The following is a 25,876-nucleotide window of genomic DNA, read 5'->3' as shown; positions in this document are numbered from 1 at the left end:
AACATATGCAGTGCTGGTGCAATGAGCTTGCAGATAAAAGTTAGATTTTCTCTGGCACTGGGCTCATGGCAGTGTAAAAAGACTGTGCACTGCAACCCAACCAGGTAAATCTATGGAGATCGCTGAGTTATTAGAATAGATTTCTGAATCTGGACTCCTACATAATTCTCTCTCCCTCAAAGCAGTAACAGGAACCTTGCCCTACACTGTCTATCTTTTCTCTCAGTGCAGTGTAAAAAGCTTGTGCACTGCACCCACACAACTAAATCAATCGCTGACTAATTAGAAGATTTCAGAATCAGGACTCCTATGTTATTTTCTTCCTCACAGCAGCAGCAGCAGAAACCAGGAACCTTTCCCTACACTGCCTAAAGCAGAGTGACGTGCTGTGCTGTGTGCCTCTAGCTTAAATAGAGGCTGGGTCACATGCTGCACTGGCCAATCACAGCCATGCCATTAGTAGGCATGGCTGTGATGGCTTATAAGGGCACACCAGTTAAACGAATGTTGATTGGCTGCTGCAGGGCTTTTTAAAATGCGCCATTACGTTGCCGAAACACCGGACCCAAACCCAAACATACAGTTAATTGTTCGGGTTCGGGACCCAAAAAGCCAAAAGTTTGGTACGAACCCGAACTATACAGTTCAGGCTCACTCAACCCTAGTAATAGGGAATTATGTTATTGGATGTTGAGTCCCCTTTTAGACAAAGCCTCCCTGTAGTGAGGCAATGGGTGGGGCTAGTGATCATATAAATTCCAGGGTGGGAGGAGCCTTAAGTGAGATGAGGCATGGGAGCCAAACACCCCCCACAACCATGCAGAGATAGATAACTATTGCCAAGGCCCTGCCCAGGACAGAGGACCCGGGTGAGATTGTCTAAAACGTAGAAGAGCTAGCTGTAGTTGTCCTATGGTCTATGAGGAGAAGAATGGTCAGGCTAAGTGTTCTCTAACATGAGTACTAATGCCCTGGGATTGATAACGACCTCTGGGAGCGTACCTGACTGGGTAGAGCTATGGAGTGAGACTAAGAAAGAGAGACTGGTATACTACTGAAGGCACCTTGTTAATCTTGGCTGACAAAGCAAGATACTTCATCTTGTGAGATTCAGTTTAAATAGAGCAGGATACTACAGATTTAGTATATGGCGAGATGGGTCCCATCACTGTGGTGCTCCCAAGCAGAGGAGAGAAGAGATGTAAAAGAAGATGGATTTAGAGGGATGTGCAGTGTTCTGCTTTCACAAATGACTGCTACAGCTTGTCCACTTTTGTGTATGGCAATGTTTGCCGAAGACACCTGTAAATATGTCAATGTGATGTGTCTCTGCCATCTTTGAAGATCAACAATAAAGTGCAGAAATGATTCCTTTGTGTAGACATTCCTTTCCTTCAAAGGCTAGTGGCCGGAGATGTCATGGGAAGGCCTTTGGCAAGGAGAGAGCACAATGTGGCAGAGGCTTTGAGCTATAACAGTAGGTTGCCTACCCAAGGATAAGTGTGGCGGGAGTTTGGGCACCAACAGATGGCCATTCAGAAGCCCCTTTACAATCATAAAACAATGTACAAAATCACATTCTATTCCATTTAAGACAAATATGTGTATTAGTTATATCTGGAGATCTAATCAGCTCTGACAATAAGAGGAGTAGGAACGGTTCTCTGTTAAATGTATAATTTCAATGAACATAAGAAGGAAAAACTGGCTACACTTGTAGAGGTTCCTGGTATTTGGTGGAAGACTAATGGAGACCCGCAGCAAATGAACGAATAACATGTTGGTGGAAATATTTGAGCTTTACAAAAAAAATCAAAAACAAAACTTACTTGTCTCTTTCACAGAGAGTCCATTGACCTGTTAAATAGAACAAAGATGAGTCAACAGCAAATTCCTAGTTATTATAACCAACAATTCCATATACATTAATACCTCAATTTCTGTGTCAAATAGAGGAGTGTCATAGATCAAGGAAGGGAACCCTGAGAGGAGAGGTCACTGGAATGAGTAGATGGGTGCCTGGGCTGATGGATGGGTGTCAGGGTTGAGTATTGTATGGAAGTCTTGGGTAATGGATGGTATTAGGGTTGTGTAGATGTGTATCTAGGGTAATGGGATAGGAACTTGGGGTGATGGATGTGTGTCAGGGTTGCATAAATGGGTGCCTAGGGTGATAGGATGTGAGTCTTCTGTGATGGATGGGTGTCAGCATTGAGTAGATGGATGCCTAGGTTGATGGGATGGGAATATGTGCTGATGGATGGGTGTCAGGGTTGAGTATTGTATGGAAGTCTTGGGTAATGGAGGGTATTAGGGTTGTGTAGATGTGTATCTAGGGTAATGGGATAGGAACCTGTGGTGATGGATGTGTCAGGGTTGCATAAATGGGTGCCTAGGGTGATAGGATGTGAGTCTTCTGTGATGGATGGGTGTCAGCGTTGAGTAGATGGATGCCTAGGTTGATGGGATGGGAATATGGGGTGATGGATGGGTGTCAGGGCTGAGTAGATGGGAGTCTAGGGTGATGGGAGTCTGAGGTGCTGGATGGGTGTCAGGGTTAAATAGATGGGTGCCTAAGGTAATGGAAGTCTTGGATGCAGAGATGGTTACATATGAGGCGATAGGACGTGGAATGAGGGGCTGCTAGGAGCAAGGGGATGGGAGCCTGGGTTGAGGAGATGAATGCATAGGGTAAACATATAGGTGCCCTAGATTAGAAGAAAGGTGTCTGGGGGACGGGCGACAGGAGCCTGGGGCAAGGAGACGAGTGCATGAGGTGAGGGTAAAAATATATGAAGGTAAGTAGAGAGGCAGGTGAAAACTGACTCCCATTAGTGATAAATCTCTCTGATAGATACAGCAAAAATAAAATCTTGCCTGTCTGACCTTATCTCAGGTTTGGCTGGAGTTCCACATAAAAGCTTTCTTCTAAAGACCAGCTGTTGCCTTAAATTCTATTCCTGGGTATGTAATCTGCTCTCCATACATCTACTCTTTACACATCCTACCTGAAGAAGATTTTCCAGTCCGGGCGGAGCAATCGGAACTCCGGGAATAATATCCTGCAACATATAATAAAGATCAATCGTTTTATAGGTAACACTGGCAGGAAGTTATGATTACAGCAATGCTCTGGTGGTTCAACAGGACAGGAAGACTCAGAGGGAACAAAGACATCCATACAGAAGAAAAAAAATACATTTTGGTTAAACTTGGACTTCAAAATGAATGAGCTGAAATTGCACCGCACAGAACCGCATTTGAATCGCACAGGAACACACGTCGCTTAAAGCAAAAACAGTCTGGTCCCAGTTTCCTGGGTGTTGCCACACAGATATGGTCATCTTAGCTGCTGACTCCTGACATACATACTAGTTAATAAGGCGCCTGGCACACCTACCCCACGTCTCATGCCCTACGGGCTCATCCTCTCTATGGGCAGCTGGCATCTCTCCCTGCTGGCTGCCTGTATAATCACTTACTGCAGATTGACTGAGCCCATCTGCTCCCTGGCTCTGATGATTTAATGTACACAGACCAGGAGGAGAACACCGCTGTGCTGATCTGAGGTCTGTACAAGCAGGGAGAACACAGTAACTGGAATTGAAAACAGTGACCGAGAAGGTGGAGAGCACAGCGACTGGGAAGGTGGAGAACACAGCGACTAGGAAGGTGGAGAACACAGTGACTGGGAAGGTGGAGAGCACAGCGACTGGTAAGGTGGAGAACACAGCGACCGGGAAGGTGGAGAGCACAGTGACCGGGAAGGTGGAGAGCACAGCGACTGGTAAGGTGGAGAACACAGCGACCGGGAAGGTGGAGAGCACAGCGACTGGTAAGGTGGAGAACACAGCGACCGGGAAGGTGGAGAGCACAGTGACCGGGAAGGTGGAGAGCACAGCAACTGGGAAGGTGGAGAACACAGAGACTGGGAAGGTGGAGACCACAGAGACTGGGAAGGTGGAGAACACAGAGACTGGGAAGGTGGGAACACAGCGACTGGGAAGGTGGAGAACACAGCGACCGGGAAGGTGGAGAACTCAGCGACCGGGAAGGTGGAGAACTCAGCGACTGGGAAGGTGGAAAGCACAGCGACTGGGAAGGTGGAGAGCACAGAGACTGGGAAGGTGGAGAGCACAGCGACTGGGAAGATGGAGAAGACAGCGACTGGGAAGGTGGAGAACACAGCGACTGGGAAGGTGGAGAAGACAGCGACTGGGAAGGTGGAGACCACAGTGACTGGGAAGGTGGAGAGCACAATGACTGGGAAGGTGGAGAACACAGTGACTGGGAAGGTGGAGAACACAGCGACTGGGAAGGTGGAGAACACAGTGACTGGGAAGGCGGAGAACATAGCGACTGGGAAGGTGGAGAACACAGCGACTGGGAAGGTGGAGAAGACAGCGACTGGGAAGGTGGAGACCACAGTGACTGGGAAGGTGGAGAGCACAATGACTGGGAAGGTGGAGAACACAACTGGGAAGGTGGAGAACACGATGCCTGGGAAGGTGGAGAACACGATGACTGGGAAGGTGGAAAACACAGTGACTGGGAGGGTGGAGAACACAGCGACTGGGGAGGTGTAGAACACAGAGACTGGGAAGGTGGAAAACACAGTGACTGGGAGGGTGGAGAACACAGTGACTGGGAAGGTGGAGAGCACAGCGACTGGGAAGGTGGAGAACACAGAGACTGGGAAGGTGGAGAACACAGTGACTGGGAAGGTGGAGAACACAGTGACTGGGAAGGTGGAGAACACAGTGACTGGGAAGGTGGAGACCACAGAGACTAGGAAGGTGGAAAACACAGTGACTGGGAGGGTGGAGAACACAGTGACTGGGAAGGTGGAAAACACAGTGACTGGGAGGGTGGAGAACACAGTGACTGGGAAGGTGGAGAACACAGCGACTGGGAAGGTGGAGAACACAGCGACTGGGAAGGTGGAGAGCACAATGACTGGGAAGGTGGAGAGCACAATGACTGGGAATGTGGAGAACACAACTGGGAAGGTGGAGAACACGACTGGGAAGGTGGAGAACACAGAGACTGGGAAGGTGGAGAGCACAGCGAATGGGAGGGTGGAGAGCACAGCCACAGGGAGGGTGGATTACACAGCGACTGGGAAGGTGGAGAACCCAGCGACTGGGAAGGTGGAGAACCCAGCGACTGGGAAGGTGGAGAACCCAGCGACTGGGAAAGGAAGGTAGGCCGCAGGTAACTAAGTTTTATACGAGGAGTGATTTGAGGGGTAGATATGTAAGCATGAACTATGTGACAGTCAACCAAAACCCCCCCAAAAAACATAAAGACGCTCTTGTTTGACAGTTAAACGCTTGTAATTGAACACAAGCAACATTGTGTAACTTAATCACTTCAATACCGGGCACTTATACACCTTCCTGCTCAGACCAATTTTCAGCTTTCAGCGCTGTCACACTTTGAATGACAATTGCGTGGTCATGCTACACTGTACCCAAACATATTTTTTATCATTTTTATAGTGCCAGTACTCCTAAAGAGCATGCGCTGTTTTTATATTTATTTTTTTCCTAAGACTATAGTTGGGTCTTTGGGTTAATTTCACTAAATTGTGGTTTTGGCATCAGTTTGACTGGACTGTACTATGTTCTACCTGGTCATAGGTGCATGTATCATCTTTGACAGGCATTGGAACCCAGTCTGGTTGGATGCAATCTCTCGGAGCCAATCAATGGGTGTGTTGCCTCGCTGTGTATTCCGGGAGAGGGTACTTAAGGTGCTGAGGTCACGTGGTTCTGTGTTCCAGTCCAGAAGTATGTTCTGACTCCATGGTTTTGGTCCTCCTGACCAGCCCCCAGAGGCCCTCATGGCCTGGGGTGCGGATTCATCCATTTCTGAGCTTTGGGACTGGCTAATCCGAGGCGCAGTAACTGCAAGGAAGATTTCAAGGTGGTCCGGTGCCGTCTCGGGTTTGGAGAGGCCCAGCAACTCAAAACGCAACCAGGGGAGGACTCTTCAGAAGAGGGCCATGCACATAGCTGGCTGCTCGGTAAGAGCCTGGAAGCTGAGCTGAAAGGACACCAAGTAAATCCACATTCTTACAGTATTGCTGGACCGGCTGCAAGATAATGGTACTGTAAGAAAGTTCCTAACTTTATCCTTCGGTTACAACTAAGTTCCTGTGAGAGACTTTCTGTGTTCATCTAAAGTCTAAAAACCAAGTCTGTGGCAGAGACTTTGCTAAGTTTGAATCACTTGTCGGCTGCTAAATCCATAAACCAGGATTTATCCGACAGTTGAAGTATCCAGTTGCGAGTGGCTATTCCCTGGATCATCTAGAGAGAGAGACATTTCAAGTGTAAGCAGTTTCCAAGTAAGTATCTGAGCTTTCCTACCCGTACCCTCTATTCCCAACTGAGGCCGCGTACACACGCGGGGACTGTTCGCTCAACCTTGTTCGTCAAACAGTTTCGGCAAACAGTCCGCTCAAAATTAGCATGGACGGACATGGCCACACACGACGTACGAACAGTTTGCTGAAACCGTGCGCGATGACGTGAACGGCACGTACGACGGGACGAAAAATACGACGTCCTATACACTGCATTATAACTTTCGGCGTGTAAATACTTTCTGAGCATGCGCGGAACTTAGTTTGTCGAACAAGCCTACACACGAGGGAACTGTTCGCTGAAACAAGGTTTCAGCGGACAGTTTTTCGGAAATTCCGAAAAACCTTGTTCAGCGGACTGTTCGCTGAAACTGTCCACTGAACGCCCACACACGGGCGGACTGTCCGCCGAAACACTGTTCAGCGGACAAAGTTGGCCGAACAGTCCCCGCGTGTGTACGTGGCCTGAGAGACTGTGTTTCTGTTCAACATTTTATGCAAATAAAAATTCCTCAAAAGGGATTCAAGTGTCAGTCTCTGCAGTTATTGGGCCATCAACCTCGGGAATGATGTGGAGAAGGTAAACGGTAAGGCCAGAAAAACCAGCTGCTCCTCCGGGGGGCATTGCTACATTTTTTTCCCACAAATAGAGCTTTCTTTTGGTGGTATTTGATCATCTCTGGGATTTTTATTTTCTGCTAAACAAATAAAAAAAAGACAAACTTTTTTTGTTTCTTTTACAAAACTTTGTAAATAAGTAAGTTTCTCCTTCACTGATGGGGCTGTACTGACAAGGTGGCACCGATGAGGTGGCACCAATGAGGTGACACTGATGGGCACTGATGGGCACTAATATGCAACACTGATGGGGCACTGATAGGCGGCACTGATAGGTGGCACAGATATGCAGCACTGATGGGTACACATAGGTGGAACTGATGGGCACTGAAATATGGCACGGATGGGCACTGATAGGTGGTACATATGGGCAATGATAGGCGGCACGGATGGGCACTGATAGGTGGCATGGATGGGCATGTATGGGCACTGATAGGTGGCACTGACGTACACTAATTGATGGTATGGATGCCAATCAGTGCCAAACAATAATGCCTGCCAATCAGTGATGTCCATTGTGGGCACTGATTGGCATCCGTTGTGGACACTGATTGGTATCCCTGGTGGTCTAGGGTGGAATACCTGGTGATGACATCCCTGGTGGTCCAGTGTGGGCATCCTCAGGGGGGCTGCACTGATAATCCATCAGCACAGACCTCCCTGTCAGAGGAGCAGCCAATCAGCTCTCCTCTACTCGCATCTGACAGACGCGAGTGAGGAAAAGCCAATAAATGGCTCTTACTGTTTACATCATGGCTGATCATGATGTAAACAGTAAGAGCCAGCTGATCACGTGGTATAGTCTCCGTCAGAGACTCTTTACCTAGGTCGGAGTTGCGGTGTGTCAGACTGACACACCGCAACAACGATCACCACGATGCGCCCCCCCCCCCCCCACAGCAGCTTGATATCCTGAAGACGTCATATGACGTCCGGTCAGGGTATTGAAACCACTTTGCCGCCATCATTTTGCTATATGGCAGGTAGCAAGTGGTTAATAACAAGGAAAGTAAAAAACTTTTAATATAAATCTCTCTCAATTTTTGCTAAAAGATGGAGAACATATTGCAAGCGACAAATCAAAGATGAAGTGCAATCCTTAATAGTCTGTAGTTCCGCACAGCACTTCAGCAATGCAAATGATATCTGACCAACTGTGGATGTGGATAAAACTTGTCCAGGAAAAAGGGATAATAAAATAGGGATGGACGGTTCGCCTGGCGGTCATTTTGCAGCGAATTTTGCGTGTTCGCGATTCCCCAAACCGGCGGACTTCTGCCGATGTTCGCACGGCGGACATATGCATTTACATTGTGAAAGAACTTTGACCCATGATGACACATCCATCATGGGGTACAGGACAGCCAATTGAGACATTTCAGCACATGGACAAATGGACATTCCCCCTACCTTATAAATAGACCTGATCTGACGGCCGTTTTACGTTCTGTCTTATGTCAGTGTAGGGACAAGATGCTGTGTGGAGCAGGGACAGACTGTAGTGACACAAATCACTAGCTATTAGGTCCACAAAAGTCCTTTTAAGGACTGGTATAGGTGTACAATATATAGGGTTCTGGTGCACTGCTGCTGACTATGGTGCTGCTGATTGCTGAGTGCACTGCTGACCAATTCTGCAGCTGTCTTTTGTCAGTGTAGGGACAGGACGCTCTGTGGCGCAGGGACAGTCAGTTTAATCACTAGCTATTACTATTAGGTCCACAAAGGTCCTTTTTAAGGACTGGTATAGGTGTACAGTATATAGGGTTGTACACGTATAATATACTTTCTTTCAAATATAGAAAGCCTATTATACTTGACTGCTGACCGATTCTGCAGCTGTCTTTTATCAGTGTAGGGACTGAGGGACAGTCTGCAAATCACTAGCTATTAGGTCTACAAAGGTCCTTTTAAGGACTGGTATAGGTGTACTATTTGGTGTGCAGTATATAGGTGTGTAATACACGTATAAAATACTTGCACATATAGAAAGCATAGTATAGTGCATTTCCACTGTGCAGCATTGTGACTGCTGAGCGGTTCTGCAGCGATACTACAAAAAGTGACAAACGCAATTTAACCACTTGAGACCTGCACTATAGCTGAATGACGGCTACAGCGCGGACCTCCTTTGCCGGGACGCGGCCCGCTCTGTGATCGGCGAGTCTATGAGACTCGCCTGATCACTGATCCGAGCAAGGGGTCGATCCCGACCCCTTACCACGTGATCAGCTGTCAGCCAATGACAGCTGATCATGTGATACAACGGAGCCGGTAATCGGCTATTATTCCTCCTCGCGCTTACAGCGCGAGGAGAAAAAAAGAGCCGATCACTGGCGGCCGTGATCGGGACTGATGCCAGCCCTGCCAGTGCCCACCTGCCCCCTGCCAGTGCCACCTCATTAAAAAATAAGTGCCCCCCGTCAGTGCCACCCAGCAGTGCCCATAGTGCCACCCAGAAGTGCCCACAGTGCCACCCAGCACTGCCCACAATCTGCCTCAACAACGGTGCCGCACCCCAGTGCCACATATCCGTGCCCATCAGTGTCATCTACCAGTGCCCATCAGTGCCCATCAGTGCCGCCCATCAGTGCCCAGCAGTGCCACCTATCAGAGCCACCTATCAGTGTCCATCAGTCCCATCTATCAGTGGTACCTATCAGTGCCCCTTAGTGCCACCCATCCGTGCCACCCATCCGTGCCACCCATCCGTGCCATCTTATCTGTGCCCATCTTTGCCCATCAGTGCCGCCTTATCTGTGCCCATCAGTACTGCCTTATCTGCGCCTATCGGTGCCACCTTATCTGGGCCTATTAGTGCCGCCTTAACTATGCCTATCAGTGCCCACCAGTGCAGCCTATCAGTGCCCACCAATGCAGCCTATCAGTGCCGCCTCATCAGCGCACTTCAATGAAGGAGAAAAATGACCTGTTTGCAAAATTGTATAACAAACTATTAAGCACGATTTTTTTTTTGCATCTTTTTTTGTTTGTTTAGCAAAAAATAAAACTCCCAGCTGTAATTAAATACTACCAAAAGAAAGCTCTATTTGTGGGAAAAAAATGATAAAAATGTCATTTGGGTACAGTGTTGTATGCCCGCGCAATTGTCATTCAAAGTGCATCAGCGCTGAAAGCTGAAAATTGGTCTGGGCAGGAGGGGGGTTTAAGTGCCCAGTAAGCAAGTGTTTAAAAAAAGTATTATAACTGGTGTGATAGACCAGTGGCCCCCAAAAACAACAGATTGAAGAGGGGTGTTATATACCTTCTTCCACATACATACTGCACTTCTCTAGAGACTTTTGTCACAGGGTCATTTAAAAAATGACAGGCAGAGGAAGAGGCAGGCCCTTCCACAGGGGTGGTAGGGGTAGGGCAGGAGCAACAGACTTGAGCCAAGGTGGCAAATTGCAGAAGGTGTGTGCGATTACGTCAAAGGACGCACCAGACTTGGTTGAGTGGGTCACTCAGCCTTACTCTTCTGCACCCTCCTCATCCTCTCGATCTGCACCCTCTTCTTCACTCTCTGCTGTGTGCACCCCCAAAGACACGACCACTAACAGTGCTCTCTATCACGGTGCTGGTGTCAGTGCTCTCTATCATGGTGCTGGTGTGGTGTCAGTGCTCTCTATCTCGGTGCTGATGTCAGTGCTCTCTATCACGGTGCTGGTGTCAGTGCTCTCTTTCTTGGTGCTGGTGTCAGTGCTCTCTATCTCGGTACTGGTGTGGTGTCAGTGCTCTCTTTCTCTGTGCTAGTGTGGTCTCAGTGCTCTCTATATCAGTGCTGGTGTCAGTGCTCTCTATCTCGGTGCTGGTGTCAGTGCTCTCTATCACAGTGCTGGTGTGGTGTCAGTGCTCTCTATCACAGTGCTAGTGTGGTGTCAGTGCTCTCTATCTCGGTGCTGGTGTCAGTGCTCTCTATCTCGGTGCTGGTGTCAGTGCACTCTATCACGGTGCTGGTGTCAGTGCTCTCTATCACGGTGCTGGTGTCAGTGCTCTCTATCACGGTGCTGGTGTCAGTGCTCAGTCTCTATCGCGGTGCTGGTTTCAGACAGATAAATAAAGAATGCATGTCGTTGTCGATCCCAGATTCACTTAATACTTTTGTTCTGTCAGTGTCCATGTTGTGGGACTATGTGTGTACAGCTAGTAAGTATTTTATGGCTGAAAATATGACCTGTAGGTTTTTAAGGTTCACCTGCCATTAAAGTCAATGGGGTCCGCTGCAAACTTTGCGGTTCATAAACTTTTGGCCGCGTTCGCGAAACTTCCCATCGGAAGTTCGTCCATCACTAATAATAAACAAATGAATATTCCAGGGAACTACACAGGTGTAAAATATATCATGTAAAGCCGGGTTAGGCAACCTAGAGAGTTGAATATCTACCTGAACAACACGGGAGAAGTCAGAGATCACCGGGCACAGTGCCACCTCCTCACACCTGATTGAAGGACTACCAGAAGTGGGGACAGGGTACCTGTCAAAGACAAGTATGTTCCCCCCAAAAGGTGCCAAATGTGAAACCGGAGGGGGGGAAACAGATAAGCGAAAATTCCATTTTTGGGTGGAACTCCACTTGAATCTCCATAGCTCAATTTTTACCTATAGGTTTTACATAGGTTTAAAAAATAAATTACTAAAAAATTGATTGCATACTACGTGAACTTGACAAGCTCTCCAAAAGATCTTCAGGATTGTTGGTGTACATTGTCCATCACCTTCAATATGTACATCTATACATTGCTGATTATCTTGAACGTATGATATCTCATCTGAAAAGACAATAACATAAGCTTTAATATTCAACATATTGTTCCTATACTTTATGTGCAATCTCTGTTGTAAAGGATGTATTCCGTAACTGATGTTAGAATTCTGAAATATCATAAAGTATACGATTCCAAAGACATAAAGAGAGTAAAATAGCGTGCCTGCTGCAAGTCATGTAATCACTAATACCCATAATGATCGATTTTTTTTTTTTTTTCCATAAAGATTTTATTGAGGATTACAAAATTAACAGGAACAGGTCGTCACAAATGAACAGGTACAGAGCATAAGATAATCCGTACAAAAGAAAAAACACTGTGAAGGAGGAACCAAAAGGAGCCTCCTAAGGGTACCAGGCAAAAGAATGGGTGAAAAGACTGTTCCAACCACTATATCGGAATTACACTAAGTCTAACTATAATGGCTTCACATCGGCGGATGATCGATTGTTTTACTGTCGCAAATGAATAGAACATAATGTATACCGATTATGTATCTATAATGCATAGACATACCTTGATTCCAGATTATATAGGAATACATTAGGTAAATCAACTGTAAATTCAAAAAAATAAAACATTATGCAGCACTTGTATTTGCAACCATTATTAACTAGTGTTAGTACCTGTAGGAGTTGTCGGTTGACCATGATCTTCAGGACCGTCTCCATGCTCACCGTCTCCATGCTCACCTTCTCCATGCTCACCTTCTCCATGCTCACCTTCTCCAGGCTCACCTTCTCCAGGCTCAACTTCTCCATGCTCACCTTCTCCAGGCTCAACTTCTCCAGGCTCAACTTCTCCAGGCTCAACTTCTCCAGGTTCACCTTCACCATGCTCACCTTCTCCATGCTCACTGTCTCCATCCTCACTGTCTCCATGCTCACCGTCTCCATGCTCACCTTCTCCATGCTCACCGTCTCCATTCTCACCTTCTCCATGTTCACCTTCTCCATGCTCACCTTCTCCATGCTCACTGTCTCCATGTTAACCTTCTCCATGCTCACCTTCACCATGCTCACCGTCTCCATGCTCACCTTCTCCATGCTCACTGTCTCCATGCTCACCTTCTCCATGCTCACTGTCTCCATGCTCACCTTCTCCATGCTCACTGTCTCCATGCTCACCTTCTCCATGCTCACCTTCTCCATGTTCACCTTCTCCATGCTCACCTTCTCCCTAGGAGTGTGGGTGATATAAGAAGAATATTTTAATGATTCGTTTTTTGATTTGTCTTATTTATGTAATTGTCCATCTGTAAATACGCCATTGGGACATTTTTCAGTCTATATGTCCCTCTGGTGGTATGATGTATTCTTGTTGTAATCATCAATAAAATTTGTACATATTTTGAATCGTTGTCTGGTGTTGGTGGTCATTTAAAATCTCACCCATTTAGGGGGAATCTTTCTTTGTAGAGTTTAACAGGGATGGGACCACCTCACCAAATCCTTTTGATCCATTTGTAGTTCCCTTCTGTGTCTATAGACGTAAACTGAGCAAACACTTACATAATTGACTTGAATTTTACATCCAAAAATTAAAACTGTGCACCTACTCCTTTAACAACAAATCTAGTGCCTTTCTTGCAAGGCAAGTCAAATGACAACAAATCAGATCCAAAATCCCCTTCCTATTAAGCTCACAAGGAACTAGGATAACTAACCCACTAGACATAGCCAATACATTCGCGACCTTTTACAACAAATTATACAATCTACACGCTACAGAGGGCACCACCCCTCCGCACCCAAATGACATAACTGCCTTTCCCGAGTCCCTTCAACTCCCTAGTCTGACTCCGGAACAATTAGCTGATCTTTCCGTCATCTTTCACCACCGAGGAAATTGACAAGGCCATCCATTCCCTCTCATTGCACAAAGCCCCAGGACCAGACGGATTCTCTAATGAATATTTTAAGCAATTCCACCACATACTATCACCTCATCTATGCAGGACACTCAACCAATTTGCCTCCACGCGGACAATACCTAAAGAATGTTTAGAAGCCCTTATAGTGACCCTCCCCAAACCAGGAAAACCCCATTATGTCCCAGACAATTACAGACCCATCTCCCTACTGAATACGGACATTAAACTATACGCAAAATTACTTGCCCTTAGACTCTCTTCAGTTCTACACCAATTGATACATATCGACCAAGTAGGTTTCATAAATCGTAGACAAACATCCAACGGAACTCGTCCGTTCTTAGACCTAATTCAGTGGGAAGAAAACCATTGAATGCCTTCTCTGCTCCTTAACCTGGATGCGGAGAAGGCATTCGACAGGGTGCAATGGACATATCTAGAAGCGGTCCTGCGCAGATTTGGCCTATCGGGCACACTCCTGAAAGCCATACTCGGCTTGTATACGAATCCCAGCGCTAGAGTACGGACCTCGGGCGTAACATCTGATCCATGTAGTATCTCGAATGGTACCCGGCAAGGGTGCCCACTATCGCCCCTAATTTTCGGCATGATCATGGGGCCCCTGGCTCAGAAGATTTGGTCGGAGAACCAAATTAAAGGGATAGTCATAGGGAAAACGGAACATAAAATCAGACTGTATGCAGATGATGTAATAATATCCATTACCGACCCAAAACAATCCCTATCAGCGCTTCAAAATATTCTCAACCAGTTCAGTGCAGTATCCATATATAAGGTAAATCATAGTAAATCAGTTATGCTAGCGATCGGACTTGACCAATCCACCAAACAACAGATCTCTGAACAATCCCCATTCGCATGGTCAAAAGACTCCTCCCTTACCTACTTGGGGATCCACCTACTTTCACCCAGTAAAAATATCCTGCGCATCAAACTGGCAGACCTTGTGGAAAGGCTTAAAAAACTGTCCGCTGACTTACTTCTCCCCTATGTGTCATGGGCCGGAAGAATAGCACTTGCAAAAATGTATCTCCTACTGCACATTTTGTATCTATTTCGCACGATGCCAATACCATTTCTCTCAACACAACTACGATCTCTTCAAGCTATAGTCAACTCCTTCATATGGCAGCACAAGAGGTCCAGAATACATAAACACAACCTAATGGCCCCCAAGAGATTGGGTGGCATGGGAACTCCCAACATCGGCTTGCACTATAAAGCGGTCATACTGGACCAGCTTAATCACTGGTGGAACACTGAAATAGCCTACAACTGGTCACAGATAGAAGCAACTGTCTTGGCTAAGGACCTCAAGCTATCTCTCTGCGCTACACTTCTGGCTCCTATGCCCACTTGATAACGGCCTCCCTCAGAGTGTGGACATGCCTTTCTCAACTGTTGAATGGCATACCACACACCATATTACAACATATGCCACTACAAGCCGTCTCACTAATAATCCATACCTGCAACTTAATGTCATTTGCTCAACTAAGATCCAAGTTCGGGCTCTCACCGAGAACTTTCTACATGTACCTCAGGATCAGATCTCTACTCGCTAAGGCAACTTGGACCAACCAGGACAAAGTGCTGTTGCTGGTGCTGCAGCACTTCATGATAAGAAAATCTTCCTCCAAAGGTATCTCATACCTCTATGGTCTACTCTCACAAGATGCAGAAAAGCACATACGTGCTCAAACAGAACATTGGAACATACACATCCCAAATTCTCCGCCACAAACGCAATGGCATAAGGCGCTATCGTTGCCCTCGAAACTCTCCCATTGCACCACGCACTGCGAATCCGTGCAAAAATTATTTCATCGGTGGTACTACGCCCCCAGTAGAATTGCCAGAATTTATCCCAACTCATCTAATCTCTGCTGGAGAAACGGTTGCCTTCCATGACTAGTGTATAACATATATGCATTTGCTACCAACCTATACTCCAATTACCTCCCCATTATATAATAAATAAGACCATACCACTTTTGGAGTAAAATAGGCCGTAGCAGCCATTAATTTATTAAACAAACTGTATAAAATATCCAAAAATATATAATTCTTTAACCGCTTCACGCCCGCCCTATAGCCGAATAACGGCTTTAGAGCGGGCGCTTTCGTCCGGGAGGCCGTCCCTGGACGTCCTGGTGTTTACTTCTGCAATGCGCACCGCCGCGGGTGCGCATCGGGGAAGTTTTGTGTTTGCCGTGTCCCCCGGAGACAGGCAAACACAGATCGCTGTAAACGGCCAATCACAGCGGCCGTTTACAGCGCAATCGGCGTGACCAATGTGAGATCATCTCTCAGCGCCGCTCTCCCTCCTCACACAGACAGCGTGTGAGAGGGGAGAGATGGACGGCTGCAGCAGCCGTAAGTGGGGAAAAAAAAAAAGTGCCATCCGCCCCAGTGCCATGCTCCCCCAGTGCCATCCGCCCCAGTGCTACCTGTCCCCAGTGCCACCTGTTAGTGCTATCTGTCCCCAGTGCCATCTGTCATCAGTGCCACGTATAAGTGCCATCTGTCATCAGTGCCACATGTCATCTGTGCCACATGGTGCCACCTGTCAGTGCCACATATTAGTGCCATCTGTCATCAGTGCCATTTGTCATCAGTGCCACCTGTCAGTGTCACGTGCCATCTGATGTCAGTGTCACGTGTCATCAATGCCACTTATCAGTGCCATCTGTCATCAGTGTGAATGAATGAATGAATGAAGGACTTATATAGCGCTACCTATACGAACTGAATCGCCTCAGGGTGCTTTTCTTGCCACCGGTGTCCATCTGCAGCTATGTATGCAGTCCTTTAACTTGTAGAGTCCCGACACACTTACAACATTGACATACACATACACATATTATGGCCAATTCTTTTGGACAGGGTCTAATTAACCTACCAGCATGTCGTTGGAGTGTGGGAGGAAACCGGAGTACCCGGAAGAAACCCACGCAGGCACAGGGAGAACATGCAAACTCCAGGCAGATAGTGTTGTGGTCGGGATTTGAACCAGCAACCCTATTGCTGCTAGGTGAAAGTGCTAACCACTACACCACTGTGCTGTCACAAGTCATCGGTGCCACGTATTAGTGCCATCTGTCATCGGTGCCACGTATTAGTGCCACGTATTAGTGCCATCTGTCATCAGTGCCACGTATTAGTGCCATCTGTCATCAGTGCCACGTATTAGTGCCATGTGTCATCAGTGCCACGTATAAGTGCCATCTGTCATCAGTGCCACGTATTAGTGCCATCTGTCATCAGTGCCACATATTAGTGCCATCTGTCATCAGTGCTACGTGTCATCAGTGCCACGTGTCATCAGTGCCATGTATAAGTGTCATCATTGCCACGTATCAGTGCCATCTGTCATCAGTGTCACGTGACATTGTCCTGGTGCTCCAGGGCCTTCAAAAGTATAATAGGTAGTCAACAAGTTAGATGTGTAATTTATGCTCCTAGAACACGTGATGGCGCTCCCTGCATGTTGGGCCTCTCTATGTGGCCAGGCTGTGAAAAAGTCCCACACATGTGGTATTGTAATACTCAGGAGGAGTAGCAGAATTTTTTTGGGGGTGTCATTTGTGGTATACACATGCCATGTGAGAGAAATAACCTATTACAATGACAATTGTACGGCTACAAATCTTTGGTGAAAATAACCCAAATTAGTGGATATTATTTGGTATTTGTGAAGGTTTGTGAGAGTCTACAAGCTGTGGTGCGAATCGCACAAAATTAATCACATCTGATGTACTGGTGGCCGATCTCACTTCTTGTGACCCGAACAATCCAGGAAAGTACAAATACCCCCCAAATGACCCCTTTTTTGAAAGTAGACAATCCAAGGTATTTAGTAAGAGGCATGGTGAGCTTTTTGGTGTTGTCATTTTTTTCCCACAATTCTTTGCAAAATTAAGATTTTTTTTTTTTTTTTTATTTTTTTCACAAAATTGTCATTGTAATAGGTTATTTCTCTCACATGGCATGTGTATACCACAAATGTCACTGGCACACTGGGGACAGATGGCACTGGCACAAAGGGGACAGGTGACACACTGGGAACAGATGGCACTGGCACACTGGGGACAGATGGCACACTGGGGAGATTACTTACGGCCGCTGCAGATGCTAATCTCTCCCTCCTCACGTGCTGTCTGTGTGAGGAGGGAGAGCGGCGCTGACAGATGATCTCAAATGTTTACATATGAGATCATCTCTCATTGGGCACGCCGATCGCGCTGTAAACGGCCGCTGTGATCGGCCGTTTACAGCGATCTGTGACTGGCTGTGTCCGGGGGACATGGCCAGCACAGAACTTCCCCGATGCGCGCTCCTGCGGAAGTAAACAGGAGGATGTCCAGGGATGGCCTCCCGGCAATTGGCGTCTGCTCTGCAGCCGTCTTTCGGATGCCTAGTGATTAAAGAAATGTATGATAACATGACCCTTTTTCTTTTCTCTTTTCCTCTTTTTGCCCCTGCCCCTACTGTCTCGACTTGTTGTACCCACTAACGCCTAGGGATGGGAGGGGCCATCTCCCTCCCCCAGACACAGTTAATACCCAGTTGGGGTGTCTGGGGCTGTCTGATGACCCTCTCAACCCTATCAGAAGTTATTGCTGAATGTTTGAATGTTGAACATGTTCACTAATGTTCATATTATACTTAATCTTGATGGACTGAGCAACCAGATTGGAAGCGATGACTAATGCAGGCCATACACGGTCGAATTTCGAACAAATTTTCTTTTCAAAATCAGAAAATTCGTTTTTTTTTGTGATCCGATGATGCCACCATTGATTTTCGAAATTCGGCCGACCAAGCCTTCAATTTCACCTCATGTTGCTACAGAAAAGAATTTTCTTGGCTGGGAATCTTCTTTTCTCTCTGTACATTTTCTTTTATCTCCGTACATTTTCTTTTCTTATTACGTTTCTCGCGCGATTCTCCCATCATTGATTAGAAAATCGTTCGTTTTTCTAAAAATTTCCAACATGTCCGATTCCTCAAATTTTATTTCCGCATGAAAATCGGCTGTTGCTGCAGCCCACTAACGGTGCGAAATTCATACGAAAATTCTTAGATACGATTTTCGAAAGAAAATTCTTTCGAAATTCGAACCGTGTATGGCCGGCATTAGGTTACATGACAATGCGTGTCTTGTTATCTTTTTTTTTGCAAAACCACAATAAAAACTAAGTTTAAAAAAAAAAAAATGACGGTGAAGAGATGCTAAAAATAGCGCCGCTTTACCGCCGGCGCCCGCCTCAGTGTGAAAATAGTCCTAGAGAATCAACCAGCTTTTCAAACTACCAACCCCTTCTGTGCCCCCCCATAGTGCCCCAAACATTACATCAGTAGGGCAACACATTGGCAATATCCTCCTGGAGAAATACCACCTTCACAGTGGTCACATGATTACAACTACACACAGTTGTAGGTCATTGTCCTTTGTTGTTGGGCTGTTGTGTTGTTTGTGCTCAGAATTATTTAAAAAAAAAGTTGTGTGTGTAATTAATAATATCGTTTTGTCATTATATTGCTGATATTATTAAGATATAAGAACATATAACCGGTGATATAAAGCATTACATTATAAAATTATATATATATATATATATATATATATATATATATATATATATATATATATATATATGAAGGAACCGTTACCTTAATTGTTGATATTACATTCTAGGCTTGTTTAACCGATTGCCGGCGCCGCATCTACATTTACTTCGGCAGAATGACACAGCTGCGCAAATGACCGTACCGGTACATCCCTTTGAATTTGCAGCCGCGTGGTCACGTGCGCGGCTGCCGCGAGCTCCATGACTGTGATCGCAGATCCCCGTGGACTCGATGTCTGCTGCGGGGATACCCACGATCGTCTCACGGAGCTGAAGAACGGGGAAGATGCCGATGTAAACGAGCATTTCTCTGTTCTGCCTAGTGACAGGACACCGATCTCTGATCCCTGTTGATCGGGAGCGGTGATCAGTGACTTGTCACGCGTAGCCCCTCCCCCTTACAGTTAGAATCACTCCCCAGGACACACTTAACCCCCTTCACTGCAACCTAGTAGTTAACCCCTTCACTGCCAGTCACATTTACACAGCAATCAATGCACTTTTAAATGTGAACGGTCCCAAAATAGCGCAAAAAGTGTCCGACGTGTCCGCCATAATGTCGCAGTCATGATAAAAATCGCTGATCGCCGCCATGACTAGTAAAAAAAAAAAAAGATTAATAGAAATGCCATAAATATATCCCCTATTTTGTAGACGCTATAACTTTTGCGCAAACCAATCAATAAACGCTTATTGTGATTTTTTTTTTTTTTTTACCAAAAATATGTAGAAGAATACGTATTGGCCTAAACTGAGGAAAATTATGTTTTTTTAGATATTTTTTGGGGGATATTTATTATAGCAGAAAGTTAAAAAAATATTGCTTTTTATTCAAAATTGTCGCTCTTTTTTTGTTTATAGCGCAAAAAAATAAAAACCGCAGAGGGGATCAAATGCCACCAAAAGAAAGCTCTATTTGTGGGGAAAAAATTACGTCAATTATATTTGGGAGCCACGTTGCACGGCCGCGCAATTGTCAGTTAAAGTGACGCAGTGCCGAATCACAAAAAAGTGCTCTGGTCTTTGGGCAGCCAAATGGTCCGGGGCTGATGTGGTTAACAAAAGTGAAATAAATAAAAAATGTCTTGTTTATGATGAATAGATTTGGCTTCTTCTAATAAAATGTACTTTGTGCTCATGTGCTCCTTCTTCTACTTCTATACACACATGTGATCAAACACCGCCTCATCAATGTGACCTATAAGTGCCCATCAGTGCCCCATATCAATGCCCATCATCAGTTCCCATCAGTGCCACCTCATCAGTGCCACCTTATTGGTGCCTCATATCAATGCCCATCATCAGTTCTCATCAGTGCCACCTCATTGGTGCCACCTCAGTGCACATCAGTGCTGCATATCAATGCCCATCATCAGTTCCCATCAGTGCCACCTCATCCGTTCCACCTCATCGGTGCCACCTTAGTGCCCATCAGAACCACATATCAATGGCCTTCATCAGTTCCCATCAGTGTCACCTCATCAGTGCCCCCTCATTGGTGCCACCTCAGTGCCGCATATCAATGCCCATCATCAGTTCCCATCAGTGCCATCTCATTCGTCCCACCTCATTGGTGCCACCTGAGTGCCCATCAGTGCCACATATCAATGGCCTTCATCAGTTCCCATCAGTGTCACCTCATCAGTGCCCCCTCATTGGTGCCACCTCAGTGCCACATATCAATGGCCATCATCAGTTCCCATCAGTGCCATCTCATCCGTCCCACCTCATTTTGGCCACCTCAGTGCCGCATATCAATTCCCATTATCAGTTCCCATCAGTGCCACCTCATTGGTGCCACCTCAGTGCCGCATATCAATGCCCATCATCAGTTCCCATCAGTGCCACCTCATCAGTACCACCTCATCAGTGCCACCTCATTGGTGCCACCTCAGTGCCGCATATCAATGCCTATCATCAGTTCCCATCAGTGCCACCTCATCAGTGCCACCTCATTCATCCCACCTCATTGGTGCCACCTCAGTGCCCATCAGTGCCGCATATCAATGCCCATCATCAGTTCCCATCAGTGTCAGCTCATTAGTGTCACCTCATTGGGGCCACCTCAGTGCCCATCAGTGCTGCATATCAATTCCCATCATCAGTTCCCATCAGTGCCACCTCATTGGTGCCACCTCATTGGTGCCACCTTAGTGCCCATCAGTGCTGCATATCAATGCCCATCATCAGTTCCCATCAGTGCCACCTCATTGGTGCCACCTCATTGGGGCCACCTCAGTGCCCATCAGTGCTGCATATCAATTTCCATCATCAGTTCCCATCAGTGCCATCTCATCAGTGCCACCTCATCAGTGCCACCTCATTGGTGCCACCTCAGTGCCGCATATCAATTCCCATCATCAGTTCCCATCAGTGCCACCTCATCCGTCCCACCTCATTGGTGCCACCTCAGTGCCCATCAATGAGGGAGAAAACATATTTATTCACAACATTTTGTAAGAAAAATGTAAAAAAAAAAAATATTTTTTTATTTGTTCAGCAAACAATAAAATCCGCAGAGGTGATTGAATGCCACCAAAAGAAATCTCTGTTTGTGGGGAAATGATACAATTGTGTTGTGTACAGTGTCACATGACCGCACAATTGTCATTTATAGAGTGACAAAAGCTGAACATTGCCCTGGGCAGGAAGGGGGGAAGTGCCCCCCGGTATTGAAGGGGTAAAAGGGGTATAAATAATGTGATATAAAGATATATTATAGACGGATATCCTGTATGATGGAAAATTGGTTTCATATCAGATAACGATGGAGAAGAAGGTTTTATTTCTTTCCCCCCCATCATTGTTTACTTTTTGTGGTGTTGTTTGCGGTTGGTTGGTTTGCGATCATGTGACTCCCATTCCCTCTATTATTATCCTACGGTTTCTATATGATTGATACCATGATCGTTCCTTGTCTTCACAAACGGAAAATAATGTTTTGGTAATCGTTCCTACCGCCTAATGCCACTAATACAAGTTGTAGGGCCACACCACAAGCGCATGTACAGTACATGGTTGCAGCGTGTTAGTGCGCCATCTATAGGGGTAAAGAGGAATTACACACACAACCTAACGTAATACATTGCAGCTTTCCGGTTGTTGTGGCGGCTGCATTCGTTTTCTCTTTTTTAAGATTTTTCCCCTCGGTTTTCACCCGGTGATCTGGCCAGTAACACACCTCCTGTATTAGAGCCCCTCCCCCACTCTGGATGAAGGAGAACAGGAGGCACCCTGTCAGTCTGGGTCAGTTTTTGGCTTTAAAGCAGGTGGTGAGAAGACAACATAACACCTCCCCCCATTAGTTAAATGTCCTCTGAAAAGCAATCCACACTTGAAGAGAGGGAATTTAGGGGGGAGAGATTTTGTGCTAAGAGGGTGATGGGGATTTGTGTCAGGAGGAGGGATTTGGGGGGAAGATTTGTGCTGTGGGGGAGGGGGAATTTGGAGGGGAGGGAATTAGTGCTGGGAGGGGGGATTATGGGGTGAAAGGATTTGTGTTGGGGGGTTTATTCTGGGGGAGTGGGGAGAGAGAGACAAGATTAGTGCTAGGAGGGGGAATTTTGGGGGGGTTGTGTTAGGAGGGGGATGGGGGATTGTGCTAGGAGGGGGATTGTGCTAGGAGGGGGTATTTGGAGGGGATTGTGCTAGGAAGGGAATTTGGAGGGGGGGGTTGTGCTAGGAGGGGGTGTTTGGAGGGGATTGTGCTAGGAAGGAGTATTTGGAGGGGGGATTGTGCTAGGAGGGGGTATTTGGAGGGGGGTTGTGCTAGGAGTGGGCATTTGAAGGGGGGTGTGCTAGGAGGGGGTATTTGGAGGGTATTTTGCTAGGAAGGGAATTTGGAGGGGGATTGTGCTAGGAGGGGGCATTTGGAGGGGATTTTGCTAGGAAGGGAATTTGGAGGGGGATTGTGCTAGGAGGGGGTATTTGGAGGGGGGTTGTGCTAGGAGGGGGCATTTGGAGGGGGGGTGTGCTAGGAGGGGGTATTTGGAGGGGGGGTTGTGCTAGGAGGGGTATTTGGAGGGGGGTTGTACTAGGAGGGGTATTTGGAGGGGGATTGTGCTAGGAGGGGGAATTTTGAGGGGGTTGTGCTAGGAGGTAGAATGTAGGGGAGCTGCTAATTTGCATATTCTTACATTCTTCTGACCAGAGTGATGATTGTCTCCACAGTCGCTGGTTGATAATCATTTCATGACTATTATAACCCCCTCAATATCGGCCCCTCCCCCATTCCTGCCCAGACCAATTCTCATCTCTCAGCGCTCTCACACTTTGAATGACAGTTACGCCGTCATCCTATACTGTACACATAGGACATTTCTATCATTCTTTTTACACAAATAGAGATTTCTTTTAGTGGTATTTAATCACCGCTGGGGGTTTATTTTTTGCTAAACAAACAAAAAAAGACGGAATTTCATAGTTTATTATAAAATTTTGCAAACAGGTAATTTTTCTCCTTCATTGATGTGTGGTGATGAGGCTGCACTGATAGGCACAGATGAGGTGGCACTGATGGGAACTGATAGGTGGCACTGATGGTTGGCACTGAATGGCACTGATGGGTGGCACTGATAGATGGCACTGATGGGCACTGATAGGTGGCACTGATGGGCACTGATAGGTGGCACGGATGGGTGGCACTGATGGGCAGCACTGATAGGTGGCACTGATGGGCACTGGTGGGTGGCACTGATGGGCACTGGTGGGTGGCACTGATGTTTACTGGTAGTTAACACTGATAAGCAGCACTGGTGAAGAGGTACTGATTGGTGGCATGGATAGGTGGCACTGTGGGCACTGATAGGTGGCACTGTGAGCACTGGTAGGAAACATTGATATGCAGCACTGGTGAAGAGGTACTGATTGGTGTCATGGATAGGTGGCACTGTGGGTACTGATAGGTGGAACTGTGGGCACTGGTAGGTAACACTGAAAAGCAGCACTGGTGAAGAGGCACTAATCGGTGGCATCGATAGGTGGCACTGTGGGCACTGATCACTGGGCATCAGCTTTCGGTGATCGGGACCGATGTCCCTCTCACAGCCACTGGTAATCGGCTTTTTTTTCTCCTCACGCTATATGTATGATCGACCCCTTACTCCGATCTGTGATCAGCCGAGTCTCATAGACTAATGCCCTGCAGGGGGTGCGCAGGTCTCGGGCACGGGGGGGGGGGGGGGGACATCATATGATGGCCTCCCAGCAAAGTAGGTCCACGCTGTAGACGTCATTAGGCTATAGCACGGATGGGAAGGGGTTAATGATGGTCTTCTGGAAGGTAGACTCAGAGTTAGTCGTCTGTTAGTCTTCAGTGTACATAAAATCAGATGTAATGGTGGCGTTTCATGTGTAAAAACGATCGTGCGCATGTGTAGGCATATCTGTGAGACTTTTGATTCATGGAACCTTCCCATTCACTGCTCACCACAATTCACCCACACCCAGTGCTCATGATGTGTCACATTACTTCTCCACTCGGGGTGCCCAGAGGTGCCCCATGTCTTTTATATTTCTAGGAACACCCCTTGTATTATGACCGGGCCATCCAAAATCACCACCAACCCCATAAGGTACACAATACTCCCCTCCTGAGATGACGTCACCAATTGTTCCTTGAAAAGAGTTTAGGATCGTGTATTTCCCACCTCATAGAATTCATTGTTTATTAAGTAAGACCATTGGATTTACTCCTAAAATGTTTTCCGAGTATCTGCAGGCCCTGCTTTGTCCAAACAAAGGGAGAAAGGTGGCAACTACAAGCCATACACAGTGAAGCCCCCTTTATATGGACTACGTCCTTTTCTCTCTAGACCCCCAAGTGTGCGGATGGCGTGCCGCATTACCCCCCCCCCCCAACTACACTCCCAGCACCAGTACAGAACCCCCCAAAAAATATGTCTGGAGTCGCCCCAATCAGACATCTATCTCCCTGTGACTGCGGGAAGTCATAGAGGAACCAAGTTCCTCACAACTTCCTTCCCCTTCTGCTTTGCCCCTTCGGTGGAGCGCCACCTGTAGTTGGGAGTACAGACTGCACCTGTCTACATGGGGTGTGGTGCCTTAGCCCACTCCAGACTCTGCTGTGAAGACCCCCATTATTCTTTGCATGTCGGGGTGCTGGCACAATAATGAAGACATGTTTATGGGGTACAAAGGCTGCAGTATATGCCGTGTTTAGTGTAAGCTCCGACTTTATAGAACCAAATCCCTTTTCACCATGATGTACTCATCTCCACTTTTCATCTCATGTCTTCTCCACATCCGTCTTTCCCTCTTTCTCTCTTCTAATGTTGGGAGGTATAATTCTCATTACTACTGCAAAACGAATCTCCTCCCTTCTGTACTCTGATCTCCGTGTCCTATAATATTCATCCAGCCTCACCCTGTGTAGGAGGAGGTCGCCCCTCCCCCATCCACATTCCTCTCCGGTGTCAGAGACTTTCAGTCTTGTTTCTCTTCCCCTGTCAGCGATGGCGTCTGGTGATCTGAGAGCTGAGTTGGAATGTTCCGTCTGTCTGAACATTTATACCGATCCTGTAATGCTGAGATGTGGTCACAACTTCTGCCGGGTCTGTATTAATGGTGTGC

At 46.8% G+C, this 25,876-nt stretch overlaps 1 protein-coding gene across 1 annotated transcript in view; it reads right to left on the bottom strand.

Annotated features, from left to right (window-relative positions):
* LOC143964347 (phospholipid scramblase 1-like) overlaps positions 1–25,876 on the bottom strand; it is a 72,928-nt gene that overhangs the window by 31,990 nt on the left and 15,062 nt on the right. Inside the window, exons 2-4 of the mRNA XM_077474045.1 lie at positions 11,646–11,761; positions 3,009–3,062; positions 1,830–1,857 (exon numbers count right to left, since the gene is read on the bottom strand). Of these exons, the coding sequence (XP_077330171.1) occupies positions 1,830–1,857; positions 3,009–3,062; positions 11,646–11,761 (198 nt within the window). The remainder of the gene's footprint in view (positions 1–1,829; positions 1,858–3,008; positions 3,063–11,645; positions 11,762–25,876) is intronic.

The sequence above is a fragment of the Lithobates pipiens genome, unplaced genomic scaffold (assembly GCF_037356315.1).
Source record: "Lithobates pipiens isolate NorthernLeopardFrog02 unplaced genomic scaffold, aLitPip1_a1.2 Scaffold_8, whole genome shotgun sequence".
NCBI classification, from domain to species: Eukaryota; Metazoa; Chordata; class Amphibia; order Anura; family Ranidae; genus Lithobates; species Lithobates pipiens.
This window is presented reverse-complemented; position numbering and strand designations above follow the sequence as displayed.